Source organism: Diospyros lotus, chromosome 10 (genome assembly GCF_014633365.1).
Source record: "Diospyros lotus cultivar Yz01 chromosome 10, ASM1463336v1, whole genome shotgun sequence".
NCBI lineage: Eukaryota > Viridiplantae > Streptophyta > Magnoliopsida > Ericales > Ebenaceae > Diospyros > Diospyros lotus.
The window spans coordinates 34,790,384-34,811,384 of NC_068347.1; the positions used below are offsets into that span (position 1 = coordinate 34,790,384).

Sequence of the window (21,001 nt, forward strand, 5' to 3'; positions counted from 1 at the left end):
TTGCTGAGAATTGTTTGCTGGGTTGCATAATTGCCCACCAACAGTTTGATTCAGGGACGCAGAAGTGTGAACTCTAATTCCACTGTTTGAAACTTCATTGTCGTCATGAATTGGATTAAAGGGCAAGTGGATATTGTTTGAAGGATTCCTTTTTGGTTCTTTTGGTAAGTCTAGACTTTTGTGGGTTGATTAGATTCTCTTCAGAATGCACCCTCGAGGTTTACTTGGAAACAGTTTCAATCTTTGATGTTTAGAAGACCAAATGTCATATTTACTTAATCCATGTGAATTCGAGCAAACTATTTGCACCCAGAAGCAAACTTGTAAGTTCAAATCTGAACCAGAAGCAAATTAAACTAACCAGAATTAACGAACTGCGTTTTGTTGGGTTTTCTTCCATCCCTTAATCAATTTGGTTCTAGGTCCAAAAAGTAGGAGCAAATCAGACCCCATCTATGCATAGCATGAATCTGAACTCCCAAATTTATGTCTCTCTCATGTAGCTGATATAATTCGAAGCCAGGGGGGATGAACTGTTTCATGATTGTGATTCAAATGGTGCTCTTAATGACAATTTAAGCTTCACACAGCCACTGCCTAATGATTTAAATGTGGGTCATTTTGAACCATTTATTGGCGTGAGTTCTTCATCTTTAGATGATGCCAGAGATTTCTATTATGAATATGCCAGGCGTACAGGTTTCGTCATACGGATAAATCGAACTCGACATTCACTAAAGAATATGTCTTATCATTGGTCGGGACTTTGTGTGTTCAAGAGAAGGATTTCGTGCAGCAAAACGTATGTTTAGAAAAGACAGGGTTCTTTCACCAATTACAAGAGAAGGGTGCAAGGCTATGACAAGGCCAGCGGTCAAAGATGGAAGTAAATGGGTAGTCACAAAGTTTGTACAGGAGCATAATCATAAGTTAATGCCTAGCAGTAAATTTCCTGGGGAACTGCCAATAGTTAATATATTCAGTGAGGTATGTGTGAACTTAACATTGAACACTCTGAATCTGTTTGTTCTTTAGATGGGATTTTGAATTTGAGTTAGAGACTGCAGAAGACTTGTGCTTTTTATGAGTTTTTGTCATCTAATTGTGGCCCTTGTTATGGTATCGTGTTATGCAAAGAGTGACCTATACTGCTTAAGGTTGTGAGCTCCTTGTGAATGTGTTTTTTGTGCTCTGGATTAAGGCTTAAGATGGTTTCTTTTTGAGCATTTGAAGTACAAGAAAAAATGCAAGATCACTTGGGCTCCAGCAGTGACGATTTAGACTCAATAGATTGTATTAATCATGATCAACGATCTGGATGCACAGTGGAATATCAAGAAAACCTGAACTTCCAAGTATAGTATTTTCTGGATTAGGCCTTTGTTGATCCTTGAGAAATTTGTGCATTATCCATTTTTGCTCTGAACTGTATATAGATGCTCTAGGTTTTGAGGAACTTTATGACGAATTGCAGCATGAAAGAGAAAGATCTTCAGCATTTCAGCAACAGTTAAATGGGATACTTAAAGATCTTGAGGAACATGCAGAATTCGTGTCTATTAGAGTTGAAGATATAATAAAAATTATGAAGGAACTTGAATTTGAGGATGGCTAGTATCTGAACTAGAGATACATTTATGATTGATGGGCCTTGAACATGTATCTTCCTTTGAACCCATTTGCCCAAAAAGCATACCCTTAACCCCTATGAAGGTCTAGAGAATGACTGCCATCAGCAAGAAAACTTTTCTGTCAAATGCACTGTAAGTACATGTATTCTGGGGACTAACTCTATATTTCATTCCACCATTGAGTTTCCTGCCAATTCAACAGTGCAGGAACAATCTTGATGTTTTGGTTGTATGAACATGAACATATAACATAGTGTGTAATATATGGAACTCTAGCAATTTGGAGTCTCATGATTCCACTCACCTTAGGTAGGAGCACATGTAAGCAGGTGGTTTGACCATCTTCCACTAGTTCATTTGATCATTTGGGGGTTCAACCTCTGTCAATGGGCTTGCAGTGTGCTGACAATTAATCTCTTTTTGTGTGTGTGTGTGTGTATGGAGGGGAGGGGTTTTTGGATTTCATCTACCTCATGTACAGCTTGCATAAGCAGGATGGTTCATTCATGCCTGTAAAGGGGATAGCAACTCCATTTAATGGCCATTGAGGATTAGTTATATGAAGCTTTTGTCTTTGCTTGCAGAGATAGTGTACTCTATGGTACCATCTAATAGTGTAATCCGTGGGCATCACTATCTCAACAAATCTCCAAATCCACTCTCTACATCATTTTCACAACAAAGATACACCTCTTTTGAAATGAATAATCTCCTACCTAGTTAGTTAGTCCATTCTGTAACATTGCATGAATGATTTGAGAGTTTTTCCTTCAGGCCTCAACTACAAACAGAAGAAGAGATGGTTGTCAATTAAGAGATCCACTTTGAGCTTCATTGATCCTTAAATTGCAGGTCACTTGCATAATTTTGGAATTCCCCAGGAGCACAAACTTTGTATCTCAATCCTTGAAGCCAAAAACCAAACTGAACAGTTGGTATACGCTCCACAATCCAATGATCTTGGCCTTTGTCTGGTAGCATTCTATTTAGGAACTTTGTAGGCATAAGATAAAAGGAAAGAGTTGTGAGTTTTCTAAGGTGACGGATCCCTGAAGGAACCTCTTGCAGCTGCTGACATGGCCCAATTATTAGCTCTTCAAGAAGAGTCAATGCCCCTTCCTCTATTATCACTGAACGCAATCCACTCTGAGAACGAAGATTTAGCCTCTTGAGTTTTGGAAACCATCCAACCTTAAAGGACAGTTGTTCTCCATAACACACTTCATTGAGACTAAGCATTAGTAGGTTAGGCAAAGCTTGAAGCCCATGCAGTGGATCATCAACAAGACTTGACCAGTGCAGGTGTAGATCTTGTAGAGTTCGAAGTTGAGCAATCCAGGATGGCAGCTTTTTCAAACGTCCACACAAGATGAGTCGCTCAAGAGATTCAGGTGGAACAAAAATCAAATCCAAATCCAGAATCTCATGTTCACTTATAGAGCATATCGCCAAAAATTTAAGGTGTTTCATATTCTGAATGCTGTTAAAAAGATCCCTACAATTTTTTGTTCTGAAATTGCTGATGCCCAACTTCCTCAACTTCTGCAAATTCTTAAGCTCTTTAAATAGGTTGATTGCATCATAATTTGCCTCCACAAGCCCTAGCTTCTGCAACTCCTTTAAACAACCAATCCCTCCTTGCATCTTTACCCCTTTTATGGAATCTAAACTAAAATTCCCATAGTCATAGTTATATGCCAAAAGATGCCTCAACTTATGTAGCCTGCTAATTTGAGAAGGTAACTCACGCACAAGACAATATTTCAAATCCAGAGTTTGCAAGTTGTGCAGCTTGCCAATTGACTTTGGAATCACCTTCACCTTTGTACGCCTTACAATCAGGTACCTCAAATGAAATAGATTGCCCACTTCTTTATGAATTTGAACCAAAGGAGCATCTTCAAGATCTAGCGTTTTCAGAAGCATGAAATTTCTTGCCAATGTACTCATCAGGGGTTTCTCTGGCAACTTGGCCACTCGAAAAAGAAAAATTGAACGAATCCATGATTTCTTAGCCCTTTCAAGAACATTGTCCAAATTGCCATCCATATGTATTGACAATCTTCGAGTAATATCATCGAAGCTCGAATTCTCGGCTCCTAAAACCTGACAAAAGTTCAACTCCATAGACTTTGACAAGATGATCTCTCGCACCACATCATGCACCCTGCAGGTTTTAACTCTCCCATCAGGTTTCTTGCTTGACACTTGAACCAAGCTTCTATGGATGATCTCAGTCAGATACTCTTCTGCAACTTCTTCTAATGTTTTGCCTCTCTGTTCTTCAATGAAGCCCTCTGCTATCCACAATCGAATCAATCGTCCACAATTAATAGAGTAATCCTCAGGTACTATGCCAAAGTACAAGAAACAGGATTTGATGTAGTAGGGCAAATCATAGTAACTAAGCAACACAATTTTTGAGATGCTTGTAAGGCCAGGTCTCATTTGTAACTCAGAGCCTAGGCTATCGTAGAACCTCTTCCATTCTGATGCAACCTTGTTTTTCATGGACAGAATACCACTTATTGCCACAATAGCAAGTGGCAATCCTTCACATTTTTGAACGATTCGAAGAGATACGTCCTTCAATTCGGGGGGACAATGGCCTTCGAAGTCCCTTTGGAAGGCCTTCATGCAGAAAAGGTCCCAAGCCTTCTCTTCGGGCAGGGGCTGAAGCCAGTGGATATGATCCCATGGCGATTCTTTACAGAAAACTGCAACCTGTTCACTGCGGGTGGTGATGATTACCCTGCTGTCTTTCCCATCTCTGGTCAAAGCATGTTTGATGAATTCCCAAAAGCTTGTTGTCCATACATCATCAAAGACAATTAGATACCTGTTCTGGGTTAGAAATTCCTTCAGCTTGTGAACGAGTGAATTCTGGCCCATTGCATCAATTTCTGGAGGTGTAGTAAACTCCCTTAATCCAGATTGGTAAAACTGTTTCAGCATTGTTCTGAGTATCTCCTCCGACTTGTATGATCTAGAGACAGGGACCCAAGCGCAACAATCAAAGTGTCCGGACACGATTTGCTTTCCATAGACCTTGCTAGCAAGGGTGGTCTTGCCCACTCCAGGCATCCCCACTACTGAAATCACCACTCTTTTCGAGTCTCTGGATATCAATTGCACGGTCAGTTCATCTCTGCGGGATTCAATTCCCACGAGTTCATCTTCCTCGATGAAGAGGGAAGCCACTCGAGGATCATGCCACGGCCGTTCAATTCTTTCGCTCCCTAATCCTTGTATCACTCACACTGAATCCATACCTGTCAGCCCTTTCCTTGATCTCACCAATTGTCTGTTTGATGTCTTGAATCTGAGAGGCTATGTTTACTCTGCGGAATAAACTGCCGAAACCACGCCTTCTTCCTCGATCAAGCAGGTATTCATCGATCACATCCTCGATTCGGTACGCCACCTCCCGGACCTGCTTCACCCAAACTATGGCGATTTCATCTCCGGTTTCTGCCCTAAGATCGGCTTCTTTTAGGAAAGACTTCATGCTCTCCAATTCAGCTTTGATGCTCGCAACATCTCGGCGGACATTGCTCAAAAGCTTCGCTTCGTTGACTATCAATGGCGTCAAAGTCTGGATCACGGAGTTTACAACACTGTACGCCATTACTCTGAATCCAGTTCTCTTCTTCTTCTTCTTCTTCTTATTCTTCTCCTCAATTTGCCTACTTTCCTTGGTAATTAATAATTTCTGAAAAAGTTGAATTATTGGGTGCGGTTAGAGGATGACGCCATTGGACGAATGTCACTCTCACACAATTACAAGTTTTCAAATAAATATAGTAAATAAAGATGTCATTTTTGAGAGGCAAATAGAAGACTTATCAAATAAATATTAAATAAACATGTCATTTTTTTGCTTGGGGGAAGGAAACCATTAATTTAAATGGACACAAGTCTCACATTTGCATGCTTCTTTTAGTTGAAGGAAAAGGTTTTCTAGGTTGTTTTGTATTAATTTCAAATTTTGGAATTAATTTGAATTTATCATTTTCATATTTACATGTCCAAGCCTAGCAATGGCAGGTGTGGGAGTGATCTAAAGCAGACAGACTCAAAGATCAAATTAGTTATTAAACTTTTTTAAATAAAAAGAGCCTCATTGCCAAATTGTCCACACTATTTCTAAAAGTAAAAATGTCTCCTCTTAGACCAGATGTTATGGCGTTCTTCTCTCAAAATACAATAATCTCTTCAGAAATTCTTGTGTAACATAATCACTTTTGCAAACTCCTTTTATTTCATATATTTCAAAAAATATATATATAAATTATATGATTGTAACTCGTTGTCAAAACAAAGAGAAAAGAAACTAATTTTCTTCCTTCTAATATTGCACGACTATTGAGATTTGAAGTGTGAGAAAAAGAAAAATAGAAAAAGAGAAGTGAAAGTGAGAATAAAAAATCTACAAAAGGTGTGAATCTTTTTTTTCCACACCTTTTCCAATGCTTATGTATATTGAATTCTCCAAACAAATTTCTTTGCACATTGTCATGTTGTTGATTTTTTTAATTTTATTTTATCTATTTTTTAAAGATGAATGCGAAGCTTATTAGGTAAACCAAAACATATTAACATAGCATTTACCATATTTAGTAATATACGATTTTTTCTTTTAACAACTCCATTAGATTGAGGTGCACGAGGTGGGGTGAACTGATTTATTATGTCATGCATTTTACAAAAATCTTTCATTTCATTTGAAGTATATTCATATGCTCTATCATATTTTAGTATTTTAATTTTTTTTCAACTTATTTTCTACTTCAGCCTTATAAATCTTAAACTCGTCAAATATTTCATTTTTATGAGTAAGCAAATAAAAATAGCTAAACTTTGAATAATCATCAAAAAATATAATAAAATATTATTTTTCATCACGTGTCACAAAATTATTTAAATTACAAATATTGCTACGAATTAATTCAAGTAATTGTGTGCTTCTTTAAATTGAAGGAAAAGGTTTTCTAGGTTGTTTTGCTTGCACACAAATATAACATTTTCCTTTTGTTTTAATTTCAAATTTTGAAATTAATTCAAGATTCATCATATTTTTTACTATTTTCATCTTTACATTCCCAAGCCTACCATGCTAGCTGTGGGAGTGATCTAAACTAGAGACAGAGTCAAAGGGAACTGATATTTTATTGATCATAGGGTCCAAAACATTTAAGCAAAATAAATCATTCAACAAATAACCTTTTTCATGCCATTGTTTATGTTAACCTTTTTAACATAAACACATTTATCTACATCATTAATAGAAAATCTATTAAAAATAACAACATTATCAAATTTTTCATGCCATTGTTTGAGTTATTATTATAATCCATAAAAATATTTTACGAACATACATACTTTATCTATTTTGGTAGATATTATAAATTCTTCATATTAATCTATATAAATTTCTTAATATAAATCTCCATTCAAAAATATAATTTACATCTATTTGATAAATTTTCAATTTATAAATAAAAACAATTGCAACTAGCATTCTTATAAATGTTATAAGAGTTACTGATAAGAAAGAAATCTATACCTTCTGTTTAAATAAATCCTTTAATAACCAATCTAACTCTAAATTTATTGATCATAGGATCCAAAACATTTAAGCAAAAGAAACCATTAAACAAATAGACTTTTCCAATAAATAAATTATTTTTACTAATTACAACTTTATTTGATTCAAAAACTAATTTACAACTATGTTGAACTAGCTTAGAAGTATTCATATTCTTTCTAATGCATGGCACATATAACGCCCAATCCAAACAGAAAGATTTTGTGCATAAGTAAGCTTCAAAATTATTTTCCTTTCTCTTAAGACTGGAACCTCTCTATCATCGCCAAATTTTATAGTTATGGTGCCTGAGTCCTGATATTTGTAATTATTGTAATTTGATATTTCTCCTAAGATTTTTTCCAACTCATTATTTGTAATTATTGTAATTTGATATTTGATGGGTTAAATTAGAATGTAATTAAATGATGATAATTGAATACAAATTATGCCCATAAAGAAATATTGTTGTAGTTATTTGACAATGACACGCGATTATTAAACATAATAAATCACAATGAAGAAATGGTAATTAATAATTTATGAAAAAGTTGAATTATTGGGTAAATGTCACGCTCACACTCAGTTTCCTAAACAATTACAGGTCATCTATTTGATGATCTTCCACAGTTTCTTTACTTGGGGAAGGAAACGATTAATTTAATTGGACATCAAACTATAATACAAGAGTTATCAAATAATTAATATTAAATAAATATCTCATTTTTTTAATATATTGTTTGCGTGTATAGTTCAGTAACAAGATGCAGATGGAATTTCGGGAGACAAATAGAATTTGTACAAATTATTGAGTAGTTGTACAAATTACAAAACCTTGGGAAATTTTATTATATGTTGATTTCTTATCCAACCTAATATTCGGTCAAACCACAAGATCAAGCGTAAATCACGAAAAATAAAACAAAAATTTAAAGAACACAAGAATACGAGATGCATGTATTTAGATTCGAAAAGATCCTACTCATGATAGAAGCTTATCACTTAGTCAATCCACTATGTTTTTCAAGATTACAATCAAATTATAAGATCACAACAAAACAAACAATATTGCAAATATAGAATTGAAACAGAATACAACCTTCAAGAACAAGTGCAAAATCTATTCAACTGATCTCAAGATCAAGTCGTGTATCTATTCTTTCAATTTCTTCCCAATCTCCCACGCCTCAAGCGATTAAAACAATAGAGATTACACAATACAATTACCTTATAGAGTGATCTTACCACATAACCAAATCAATCGATCGAGTGAAGGATTCTTGAGAAAATGTTTCTTTTCATGCACCAAAAATAGGGTTTCAGAAGAATGAGAATGAATGATCTGTCGATTAGGATATCAAGAAATCCTTACATAGTAGTGAGGAATCGAGCTGGGCCGAAGCATAGCACGCATAAGCCACATGAAAATTGGGCTGGCTCATAACATATCTCAGCTCAATAAATCTTGGCCTATATTGAAACAACATATTATATATACACATTTAAATTTTATTTAAATATCAGTAATATGAAAACCCATTTTTCATAAATGAAAAATGCAAACAGAATGCACATGACAAATATAAATGATAATACATTTTGAATCACTTTCAAAATCACAACCAAAACTTTTTTTTTTTAATTTTCTCCTTTTGCTCCTTCTCAATTAGAATCTTTCTCTTTATTAGATTTAGAATTTTAGGTTTCATTTATAGAAGAATTGGAATTAAGGACCATTGAAATATTTATTTTTTTCTTCTAAAGGAAAAATACTCATAAAAAAAACATCACATGCCTCAATAATTGTATTTTTGCTAATATAAGGATAATTAGAATTAATAACCAAAAATCTATTGGTGCTATTATCTAGGAAATATCCAACAAAAACACAATCAATAGTTTTAGAATTAAGTTTTCACTTTTTATGTGTAGGAATATTAATTTTTGCCAAACACCCCCACACTTTGAGATATTTATAACTAGATCTTTTACTTTTTCATAATTCATATAGAATTTTATAAGGTATTCTATTCAAAATACAGCAAGCGATATATAAAGTTTCACCCCATAAATTATTAGATAAACCATAAGTTATTAATATAGCATTTACCATATCTAGTAATGTCTCATTTTTTCTTTCAACAACTCTATTAGATTGAGCATGTGGTGGGGTGAACTGATGTATTGTGCCATATACTTCACAAAATATTTTATTTCATTTGGAGTGTATTCACTTCTTTTATCAGATCTTAGTATTTTAATTTTTTTTTCCAACTAATTTTCTACTTAAGCCTTATAGATCTTAACCTTGTCATACATTTCATTTTTTTGAGTGAGCAAATAAACATAACAAAATTTTGAATAATCATCAATAAATGGAAGAAAATATTGTTCTCCACGACGTGTCACAAAATTATTTAAATTACAAGTATCACTAAGAATTAATTCAAGTAATTCCCTGTTTCTTTTAATTGAAGGAATGGTTTTCTAGGTTGTTTTGCTTGCACACAAATATCACATTTTCCTTTTGCATTAATTTCAAATTTTAGAGTTAATTAGAGATTCATCATATTTTTTATTGTTTTCATATTTACATGCTCTATCCAAACAGAATGATTTTCAGCATAAGTAAGCTTCAAAATTATTTTACCTTCTCCTAAGACTATAACCTCTATGTCATTGTCCAACTTTATAGTTCTCTGTCTGAGTTCTCATATTTGTAATTATTGTAAATTGATATTTCTCCTAAGATTTTCTCTAACTCATTATTTGTAATTATTGTAATTTGATATTTGATGGGATAAATTAGAATATAATTAAATGATGATTGAATGCAAAGTATGCCCATAAAGAAATATTGTTGAAGTCATTTGACAATGACATAATTTATGAAAAGGTTGAATTATTGGATGAATGTCACTCAGTTTCCCTAAACAATTACAAGTCATCAAATAAAGATGTCATTTTTGAGAGACAAATAGAAGAGTTATCAAATATATATTAAATAAACATGTCCTTTTTTTTCTTGGGGAAGGGAACGATTAATTTAATTGGACATTAAACTATAATACAAGAGCTATCAAATAATTAATATTAAATAAATATGCCTTTTTTTTAATATATTGTTTGCGTGTGTGGTTCAGTTAACAAGATGTAGATGGAATTTTGAGAGACAAATATAATTATTGAGTATATGTACAAATTACAAAACATTGGGAGATTTTAGTTTTCTGTTATAAATATACGACACAGTTGCTTCTATCTTTATAATTATTATTAATGGTTTTTCTTTCTATGTTATGTTGTTGTTTGATTGATAACAAAAAGTGATTTTCTAATTTAAAAAAAAATTAATTTTCTACTCAAAAGGACAGAGTAGCTAGGAATTTGAAGTTGGTACGGCAAAACAAATATAGAAATAGAAAAGAAAATTATTTTTCAATAAATTTATCATATTTTATTTTATATTTCAGATGAAGTGTCAAATTGATCATTAGACTTGGTCCAAAAGTCTAATTAATCATTAAACTTTTTCAAATATAAAGAGTCTCATGTTAGCCAACCATCAAATTTCTTTTTTAATAGTATTAACAATTAACGGTTGGTTACTATAACCCCGTTTATAAAAATGCCAAATTGTCTACCTAACACACTATTCTAAGAGTAAAAACTCATTTTCTAACATAAAATATTATGGCGTTCTCCTCCCAAAATACAACAATCTCACCCAAGATTCTTGTGTAGTAGAATCACTTCTACAAACTATCTTTATCTCGTATATTCCAAGAAAATATATATAAATTATAAAATTGTAGATCGTTGCCAAAACAAAAAAATATCTTAAGGTTTTTGGGAAGTTGTTGATTTTGTTTTTAATTTTTTATCTATTTTTAACAGTCCCCTACATAATTATTTATTTCTAGAGAGGAACTATATAATAATAAAAAATAAGTTAAAGCATTTTTCCTATGTAATAGGTGTAGGTGTCTTCCAACTCTAAATTAACTCAAAATTGCATTGTTCATATGTGTTTTTGAAACAATAAAAAGTTTGAGTGTCTAAATAAAAAAAAGTGCAAATACATGGGGTAAAATATATATTTAGCTGACAAAAAATTATTCTTTTGATTAATGACATCAATATTAGTTCCAAAGATAATAATATTATCTGCTTGACAAACAAATGAACATATGGTCAATATAAAACCTTTTAATATAAACACATTTATCTATATCATTAATAGAAAACCCATTAGAAATAGTAATATTATCAAATTTTTCATACCATTATTTGGGTGTTTATTTTAATCCATAAAGAGATTTTACAAACTTACATACTTTATTTTTGGCTAGGAGTTATAAATCTCTTAGGTTATCCATATAAATTTTTTCATATAAATCTTCATTCAAAAATGTCGTTTTTACATCCATTTAATAAATTTCTAACTTATAAATAGAAGCAATTGCAACTAGCATTCTTACATTATTTTTTATCAAATCCTTTAGTAACCAGTCTAGTTTTAAATTTATTTATGGAACTACCTTCTTTTTTGTCAAACCCTTTAGCAACCAGTCTAGTTTTAAATTTATTTACAGTTCCATCTGGTCTCAATGTTTTCTTAAAAATCCATTTAAAGCCAATGGCTTTATATCTAAGGGGTAAATCAATTAAAATCTATGTATTATTACTCATTAAGGAATTCATTTACTATCTATTGCTAGCATCATTATAAGTAACTGGATCATTTTCTATCAAAAAAATTTAAAAATCACAACCAAAACTTTATTTTTTTAATTTTCTCCATTTGCTTCTTCTCAAATTAAAATCGTCCTCTTTATTAGGTTTAGAATTTTAGGTTTCATTTATAGAAGAATCGGAATTAAAGTCCATTAAAGTATTTATTTTTTCTTTTAAAGGGAAAATACTCATAAAAAACAACATCACGGGCCTCAATAATTGTATTTTTTCTAATATCAGGATAATCATAATTAATAACCAAAAATCTATTGGTGCTACTATCTAGGGAATATCCAACAAAAACACAATCAATAGTTTTAGAACCAAATTTTAACTTTTTATCTGCAAGAATATTAACTTTTGCCAAATACTCCCACAGATATTTATAATTATCTTTTTTACTTTTCCATAATTCATATGGAGTTTTATAAAGCATTCTATTTAAAATACGGCAAGCCGTATACAAGGCTTCAACCCATAACCATAAATTATTAGTTAAACCATAACTTATTAATATAGCATTTACCATATCTAAGTAATGTGCCATTTTTTCTTTCAACAACTCCATTAAATTAGGTGCACTAGGTGGGGTAAACTAATGTATTGTGCCTTGCACTTCACATAAATATTTTATTTCATTTGGAGATTATTCACCTCTTCTATCAAATCTTAGTATTTTAATTTTCTTTTCCAACTAATTTTCTACTTCAACCTTATAGATCTTAAACTTGTCAAATATTTCATTTTTAGGAGTAAACAAATAAACATAACAAAACTTTCAATAATTATCAATAAATGTAACAAAATATTATTTTCCACCAAGTGTCACAAAATTATTTAAATTACAAGTATCACTACTAATTAATTCAAGTAATTGCATGCTTCTTTCAATTGAATGAAAAGGTTTTCTAGGCTGTTTTGCTTGCACACAAATATCACATTTTCCTTTTATATTAATTTTAAATTTTGGAATTAATTCGAGATTCATCATATTTTTTTATTGTTTTCATATTTACATGCCCAAAGCTACCATGCCTGGTATGGTAGTGATCTAAACTGGAGTAAGACTCAGAGGGAACTGATATTTTATTTGTCATAAGGTCCAAACCATTTAAGTGAAATAAACCATTCGACAAATAATCTTTTCCAATAAGTACACCATTTTTGTTAATTACAACTTTATTTGATTCAAAAACTAATTTACAACCATGCTGAACTAGCTTAGAAGTACTAATATTCTTTCTAATAGATGGCACATATATAAAACGCCCAATCCAAACATAAATATTTTTCAGAAGTAAGTTTCAAAATTATTTTCCCTTCTCCTAAGACTGAAACCTCTTTATCATCGCCCAACTTTATAGTTTTGATGTCTGAGTCTTGATAAGTAGAAAATAAATTTTTATCATTAAAAATATGTACATTTGTAGCAAAATCTATCCACCAATCCAAAGGGTTTCAATTATAATTTATTTCAAAATTATTATTAACAAAATACCTAATAGTTAGGCTGGATGATTTGCCCTACAAAAATCATATTTGCTTGTGGTTTTGGAACAAACTGAGGAACTTGGTCTTTGGGAGGTTGACTGTAATATCTTAAGAGCCCGGAGAATAATAGTATATATCGAGAATAAGTAAGGAAGGAAATAATATCAACTAGATACTTTTGGGTTAAATGTAGGCAAAGAACTCCCGAATTAAGCGTGCTTGAACTGTGGAAGCTCAAAGATGGGTGACTCCCTGGGAAGTTTGCGTAGACCCATCAAGGTAAGTTGTTTCAGTCATTCCTATCACTCGATGCAAGATTTTACATGTGGTATCAGAGTCTATCCTTGATAAAAGCGGTCCAATGGGGGCGGGGAATGACGCCAGGGCGTGAGGGCCTGAACAAGGAGCAGCTCCTGACAAGCTTCTAGAATGACAGCCCACAAAAGGAAGAAGATCTGGGATCAGTTGTAAGGTTGCATAACAAGGATGTTATGTGCTCAAATGGGGAGAATGTAATACCCCAAGAGCCCAAAAAATGGTAGTATATATAGAGGATAAGTAAGGATGAAAACAACACCAACTAGATACCTTTTGGGCTAAATGTAGGTAAAGAATTCTCAAGTTAAGCGTGCTTAAGTGGAAGAAGCTCAAAGATGGGTGACCCCTTCGAAAATTTCCCTAGGCCAATCAAGATAAATTGTTTCAGTCCTTTCTATCACTCAATGAGAGATATTACATTGACCCTTTATATGGTAGCAATCTTTTGCCTTTCACACACCCGGTACCAAACGACTATTTTATTTTGATTGTCTACTTTTTCTTTCACTTTGTTGTTATTATTACTAGTCTTATAAGATTTTTTCTTGAAATGATTGAACTTAGGCTTATGGATACTTCTACCATATTTGGCCTCGCACAAAAATCTAGATTAGGAGACATTTTTTGAGCATTTCGATATCTTCTTCAATTCTTATGGAAATTAAAAGATCAATAAAAGAAAATTCCTTATATTTTTGTTTTAACATTCTTGCAAGTTTATTCCATGAAGGGGGCAATTTTTTGATCAAAGATGTAACAAGTAATGTTTCATTTACTTCTACACCTTCAAGCCTAAGTTCATAAACAAGATTGTCAAATTCATACATTTGATCCATTATGGGTATATCGTAAACCATTTGAAAATCTAAGAATTTTTCTGTTCTAAATCTTTTTAAACCCACATATCCCTAGTTCCATATTTCTTTTTGCATTCCACAATTCAATAGCAGTTTTAGTAGTGCAAAAAATGTTATAGATTTCTTTTGGCAATGCACTAAAAATTATGCCACGACACAAAATAATCTTTTTCGTTAAAATCATCAACAGTACTACTAAAATCTCCAATGAGTTTAGTTATTTTTTCCATTTCAACAACATCAGCAATACTCTTTTTAGTTGAAGATTTTTCATCTTTTCTAAGTGCATTATAGATAATTGAATATAGCCCTAAAGTAGACATCCAAAACTTTAATTGTTGCTGCCAAGCCCAAAAATTGACACCATTAAACTTTTCAGGCTTACAAGATTCTAAATCTTTGGATGCCATTTCTAGATTAAATATTAACATTTTCTAATCTTAGACTAGTTAAAAAAAATAAATATTAATTAAAATAGATATATAGTCCAATATTTTCTATCAATCAGATAAGACTTTAAATAATAACAACGCTAAAAGAAAATGAAAGTAGAGTTAGAGGTTGCATGATTATAAATTAGGGCATGTTGATGCACTCTTCTAAGAGTAGAAACACTTTCTTTTGCACCAGATATTATGGTATTCTCTCGATTCAAAGATACAACAATATCTCTGAGGATTTTTGTGCAGCAGAATCACTCTTGCAAACTCTCTCTATCCCATATGCTCCAAGAAAATATATATAAATTATATGATTATAGCTCGTTTCCAAAACAAAGAAAAAAAAGAAATTAATTTTCTTCCTTCTAATGTTGCACGACTATCAAGTCTTGAAGTGAAGGAAAAAAATGAGAGCAAAAGTGAGAATAAAAAGTTAATAAAAGGTGTATATCTTTTTTTTTTCACCACCTTTTCAAGTGCTTATATATATTGAATTCTCCCAACAAATTTTTTGCACATTTGCTGATTTTTTTAATTTTATTTTATCTATTTTTTTAATATGAATGTGGAGCTTATATAGGGATTGTTTGCTCTCTTCTTCCGCATTATCTCATTTCAAAATCTGAAGACTATGTCACTCTATTGTTAACAAAATATTAAAAGTAAATGATTAAGTTTATTCAAATTGTGATCTCAATGTAAGTCAAAGTAGGCCAAGTTCTCATTTCGAGAACTTATCCAGATTTGCTGTTTGGATGCTAAGTAGCTGAGTACTTTTAATTATAGTACTCCTACTATATGTGGAGCTGCCATGTTAATCCTTGTAATGCTTTCTGTAGGGAGTTAGCAGCTTAATGGTGGGCATCTCTGGCGGATATGATTCTTTTGAAACTGACCAGGGTTATGATGACGGAACTTCTGAGAACTTTAGTGGGCAAGAAGCCAGAGGGGATGAACTATTGCATGATTGTGATTCAAATGGTGCGCTTAATGACAATTTAAGCTTCACAGAGCCACTGCTTAATGACTTGAATGTGGGTCATTTTGAACCATTTGTTGGCATGAGTTTTTCATCTTTAGATGATGCCAGAGATTTCTATTGTGAATATGCCAAGTGTACAGGTTTCATCATACGGACAAATCGAACTCGACACTCAGTAAGGCATATGGCTATCATTGGTCGGGACTTTGTGTGTTCAAGAGAAGGATTTCGTGCAGCAAATCATGTGCTTAGAAAATACAAGGTTCTTTCACCAAGGCAGTGACAAGGCCAGCAGTCAAAGATGGAAGTAAATGGGTAGTCACAAAGTTTGTACAGGAGCACAATCATAAGTTAATGCCTAACCGTAAATTTCTTGGGAAACTGCCAATAGTTAATATACTCAGTGAGGTATGTGTGAAATTAACATTGAACACTCTGGATTTGTTTGTTCTTTAGATTGGCTTTTGAATTTGAGATAGAGACTGCAGAAGACTCGTGCTTTTTATGGGTTTTTGCCATCTAATTGTGGCCCTTCTTATGGTATCATGTAGGAGTGTGTAAAAAAATTATCAAATCGTGGAAATTGTCCGCACCAAATCGCGCAATTTTTTAGGAGTGCGGTTCGACAAGGTTTGAGAAATTCTCAAACCCTGCGGTTTGTGGTTTTTTTGGTTCGGTTAAAACCAAATCGGTCAAATAATATATTAATAAAAAAATTAAAAATATCTAATAATTTAAAATTTAAAAAAATAAATTAAAAATATATGCTTTCTTATCATGAATTATATTGTGGATTTGTGTTATTTTTATATTATGAACATGTGGTTATGTTGTAGATTTTAAACTTTTAAATTTGTATTTTTTATTAGATTGTAACTTATTTTAGTTTTAAATTCCAAGATACTATAAAAATTTAAAAATTATGATTTTATGCATTGATTTTTATGTTTTAATTAAAAATTTATAAACTAGTAAAGGAAGCACCAAATGAAACAATAAAGAAGCACCAAATCGCGGAAACCACACCAGACCGCAGGGTCTGATTTAATGTCAAACCGCACATGCGATTTGGCGTATTAAATCCCTCCTAAATTGACCAAATCACACCGTACACACCTCTAGTATCATGTCATGCAAAGAGTGACATATATTTTTAAAAATTATATATTAACATAATATATAGTATAATAAAAATTATATATTATATATTAATTTTTAATATATAATTCTCTACATTTAAAAATTATATTTATAAAAAAACACTCATATATTTTTATTTACATATTTCCTCGCTCTTTCATTTCCTATTTTCTAAAAAAATATTATTTCTCTATTCTATTACCTATCATATTCATTTATCATTTTCGTTTCTATGTAACCTAGTTTCTATGAATTATCAAAATATTTTCTATATATTTTATTTCAAAAATTAAAAACTAACCCTATTAACAAAATTTGAACTGATGACTTTCAACTTAAAATTAACTTAATTTTATCATTATATCAAATCTTATTTTTATTTAAAGTTTGTCTTAAAAATAAAAATTCAACTATAATTACCAATTACTACATAAACTTTTGAAATATTTTATTTTTTTACTTGCTACATAACACGAGCAAACCTCCTGTGTATATATCTATATTATGGAAATGTTATTTAAATACTTAAATTTATCATTTTAATTAATATTTTATATTAATATAACATAAAATATAAAATATTAATTCAAAATACTACCATAAATATCAAAGTTAAATGTTTAAATCACATATAGTTATATAGTCATAACTTTTGCCAAATACGTGTTTTAGTCTTTATACTTGAATGTTTTTTTTCATTTAAACACTCAGTTTTTTTGTTATTTCAATTACACTCTAAAATTATTTAATTTCGAGTTAATTACACCCTTAAACTTTTTGTTATTTTATTTACACCTATGAACTATACAATTTCAAATCAATTGCACTCCTCAATAAATTTTTTAAGAACAATGAATTAAATATAGTTCAGAGGTGTAATTGAAATAATAAAAAGTTCAAATATGCAATTGACTCGAAATTGATAGTTCACATGTGTAATTAAAATAAAAAAAATATAAGTATACGGGCTAAAATATTTATTTCGCTTTCTAAGGCATTTGGTTTAATAGCTCATGGGTTTTTCTGTATGGAGCTAGCTTCCATACAAAATTAGGGAATTTGTGTGAAAAAACTCTCTTTACTGGTAGAGGCTCTTTCACTCGTATTACATAGAGTTGTAATCGAATCGAGCCGACCTGAGCTTGGCATAGCTCAGGCTTGGCTCGATCTATTTTTCTGGAGCTCAAGCTCGAAATCTTATTCGAGCTCGGGTTCATTTTGTTCTTCATGAGCTTGAGCTCGACTCGCTTAAAATTCGTTTAGATCTATTTGCGAGCCAAGCTCGAGCTCAGCTTGTAATGAACACACACAGAGAACACATATAAATCCAAATCCAAACAGTAATGAACACACATAGAACACATACAAATCCAAGTCCAAACACAAACAGTAATGAACAGAGAGAAAGAGAGAGAGGGGGGGTTGACCGATGGAGCTTGAGAATGAGTGATGGCGACGATCGACTGAAGGAACGACGGATCGGTAACAAGGCTTCGGGGTCGACACCAAGAGAGGCGAGGCCTGGAATCGAAAGCGATGGATAGACGAACGGTCAATGACTGCTGGAATTTTAGAGACATTAGTAGCTATGAAGTTAACGAACAAAAGCTGTAGAAAGAAACAACATAAATGTGAAGGCTGTAACCTCATTATTTTTATTCACATCATCATGTATTTAAATAGTCAATACATGTCAATTGAATAACAAGAAAATATGATTTACTACTAGACTTAAATTTAAAAATAACGAAATTATCTCAACCCACTAAATCAATAAATAGAATCAAAGACCTAATCATAACTGACAATTTTGACTCAGCAACTTTGAATCAATATTCAACATTTCTCCTTGATTCAAAGTTGTAAAACTTCAACTTTTTATGGAGCACTTCTCTCCAAATTTCTTTTGAATTGTGAAGCACTTCTCTTCACTTCTTGATGCACTTCTCATCACAATCAATACTTCCTTCAAATGTTGAAAAAACTCAATTCAGTTTCATGGAGCACTTCTCTCCAAAAAATTCTTCTTGGTGCACTTCTCACCAACTAGAAAAGCGTTTCCTCTTCAACTGCCCATTCAACCGTCTTCACTGTATTTGCTTGTTCTTTCATGTTAAATCTGCAATCCTTTTTCAAATGCCCAAATCTTTTACACTAGAAGCATTGAGGCTTGCCCTTGTGCCAACAATCTTTCTCTTCATGACCAAGCTTTTTGCAATGGTCATATTCTGAAATTTTTCCTTTATTCTTTGACGATGAACTCTTGGCAAGATAAGCTCCCTCCATCGTCTTTTCACTTTCTTCATTTCTCATAATTCTTCTTTGCTCCTGAGCTTGCAAGGCACTGATTAATTCTGCCAATGTCATTTGGCTAATGTCCCTTAAATCTTCAAGAGAGGAGATTTTTGCCTCAAACCTCTCAAGTATGCTTATCAAGACTTTCTCTACGATCCTGCTGTCAGGTAGCTCTTCTCCCATAAGTCTAAGTTTATTTACCATCGTCATTAGTTTTTCAGAGAACTCTTGGATTGTATCATTTTCATTCATTTTAAGAATCTCAAAATTTCTTTTGAGATTCAACACTTTTATTCTCTTCGTTCTAGCATTCCCTTGATATAGCTTTTTCAATACATCCCATGCTTCCTTAGCCGTTTCACAAGCCATGATTCTTGAGAAAATTGATTCGAAGACAGTAGCGTGTAATTGAGATAAAGCCCTCGGAGCTTTAGCTTCTGCTTCTTCATGAGCTTTGATTTGATTGAGAGTAGGATTGTTGCCAAGCGGAGATATCTCCCTTTCACTTTTGACCCACTACCATAAACTGAGACCTCTCAAATGACTTTCATTTTGACAGCCCATACTTGATAATTTTCTCCATCAAAAACTGGTGGTGAAAGAGATGATGTGTTGGTGGAAGCCATAGACATAAAAAAGGCGTTGATGGGTTCTCTCTCACAAGCCCCTTAAGATCATTGAATGCTCTGATACCATTGTTGGAATTTTAGAGACATTGGTAGCTATGAAGTTAACGAACAAAAACTGTAAAAATAAACAACATGAATGTAAAGGTTGTAACCTCATTATTTTTATTCACATCATTATGCCTTTAAATAGGCAATATATGTCAACTGAATAACAAGAAAATATGATTTAATACTAGACTTAAATTTAAAAATAACAAAATTATCTCAACTCACTAAATCAATAAACAGAATCAAAGAACCAATCATAACTGACAATTTTGACTCAATAACTTTGAATCAATATTCAACAGCGACGAGGCTAGCATCAGGAGCAACAACTTGAGCCAAGCGTGTGTGAATGACAGTAGAGGAGAAACAACTAGAAAAAAAAAAGAAGAAGAGAGGGAAAATAGGCAAAGGGCCAGAGGTCTAGTTGGGCTTCGAGATGCATGCAACGTGGGTGGGCATCTCAAAAATTAATCTTTTATTTTTTATATTTTTTGGCATTTAAACAAATATTAAATAAAAATATCATAAAAATAATTTAATACATAAAAATGAAAAATATAAGAAGAATAAGATTGGCGATGGAAAATGTTTAATAAAATATATAAAAAATAAAAATAATTTTTAGTGTAATATTCTATTCAAAATATATATATAAAAAAAACATAACTTTGGTTTTCAAATCCTAATTCCTGAACAAACTAATTACATCAAAAGTCCAAAATTTAAAAACATATGGGAATCAATATTCTTCTTGAGAGAACTAAAATGTATATTGTATAATTATAAAAATACAAGAGCGTTAGTCTTACTTACAATTTAATGTTTTAGTATATAAGGAGAAAGATA

At 32.0% G+C, this 21,001-nt stretch overlaps 2 protein-coding genes across 2 annotated transcripts in view; both read right to left on the reverse strand.

Annotated features, from left to right (window-relative positions):
* LOC127810799 (disease resistance protein RPM1-like) overlaps positions 1-21,001 on the reverse strand; it is an 84,461-nt gene that overhangs the window by 45,827 nt on the left and 17,633 nt on the right. The window lies entirely within an intron of this gene.
* LOC127810803 (disease resistance protein RPM1-like) lies at positions 1,598-4,741 on the reverse strand. Its single transcript, XM_052350358.1, has one exon. The coding sequence runs from the start codon at positions 4,713-4,715 to the stop codon at positions 2,463-2,465; it is 2,253 nt and encodes a 750-aa protein (XP_052206318.1). The 5' UTR covers positions 4,716-4,741; the 3' UTR covers positions 1,598-2,462.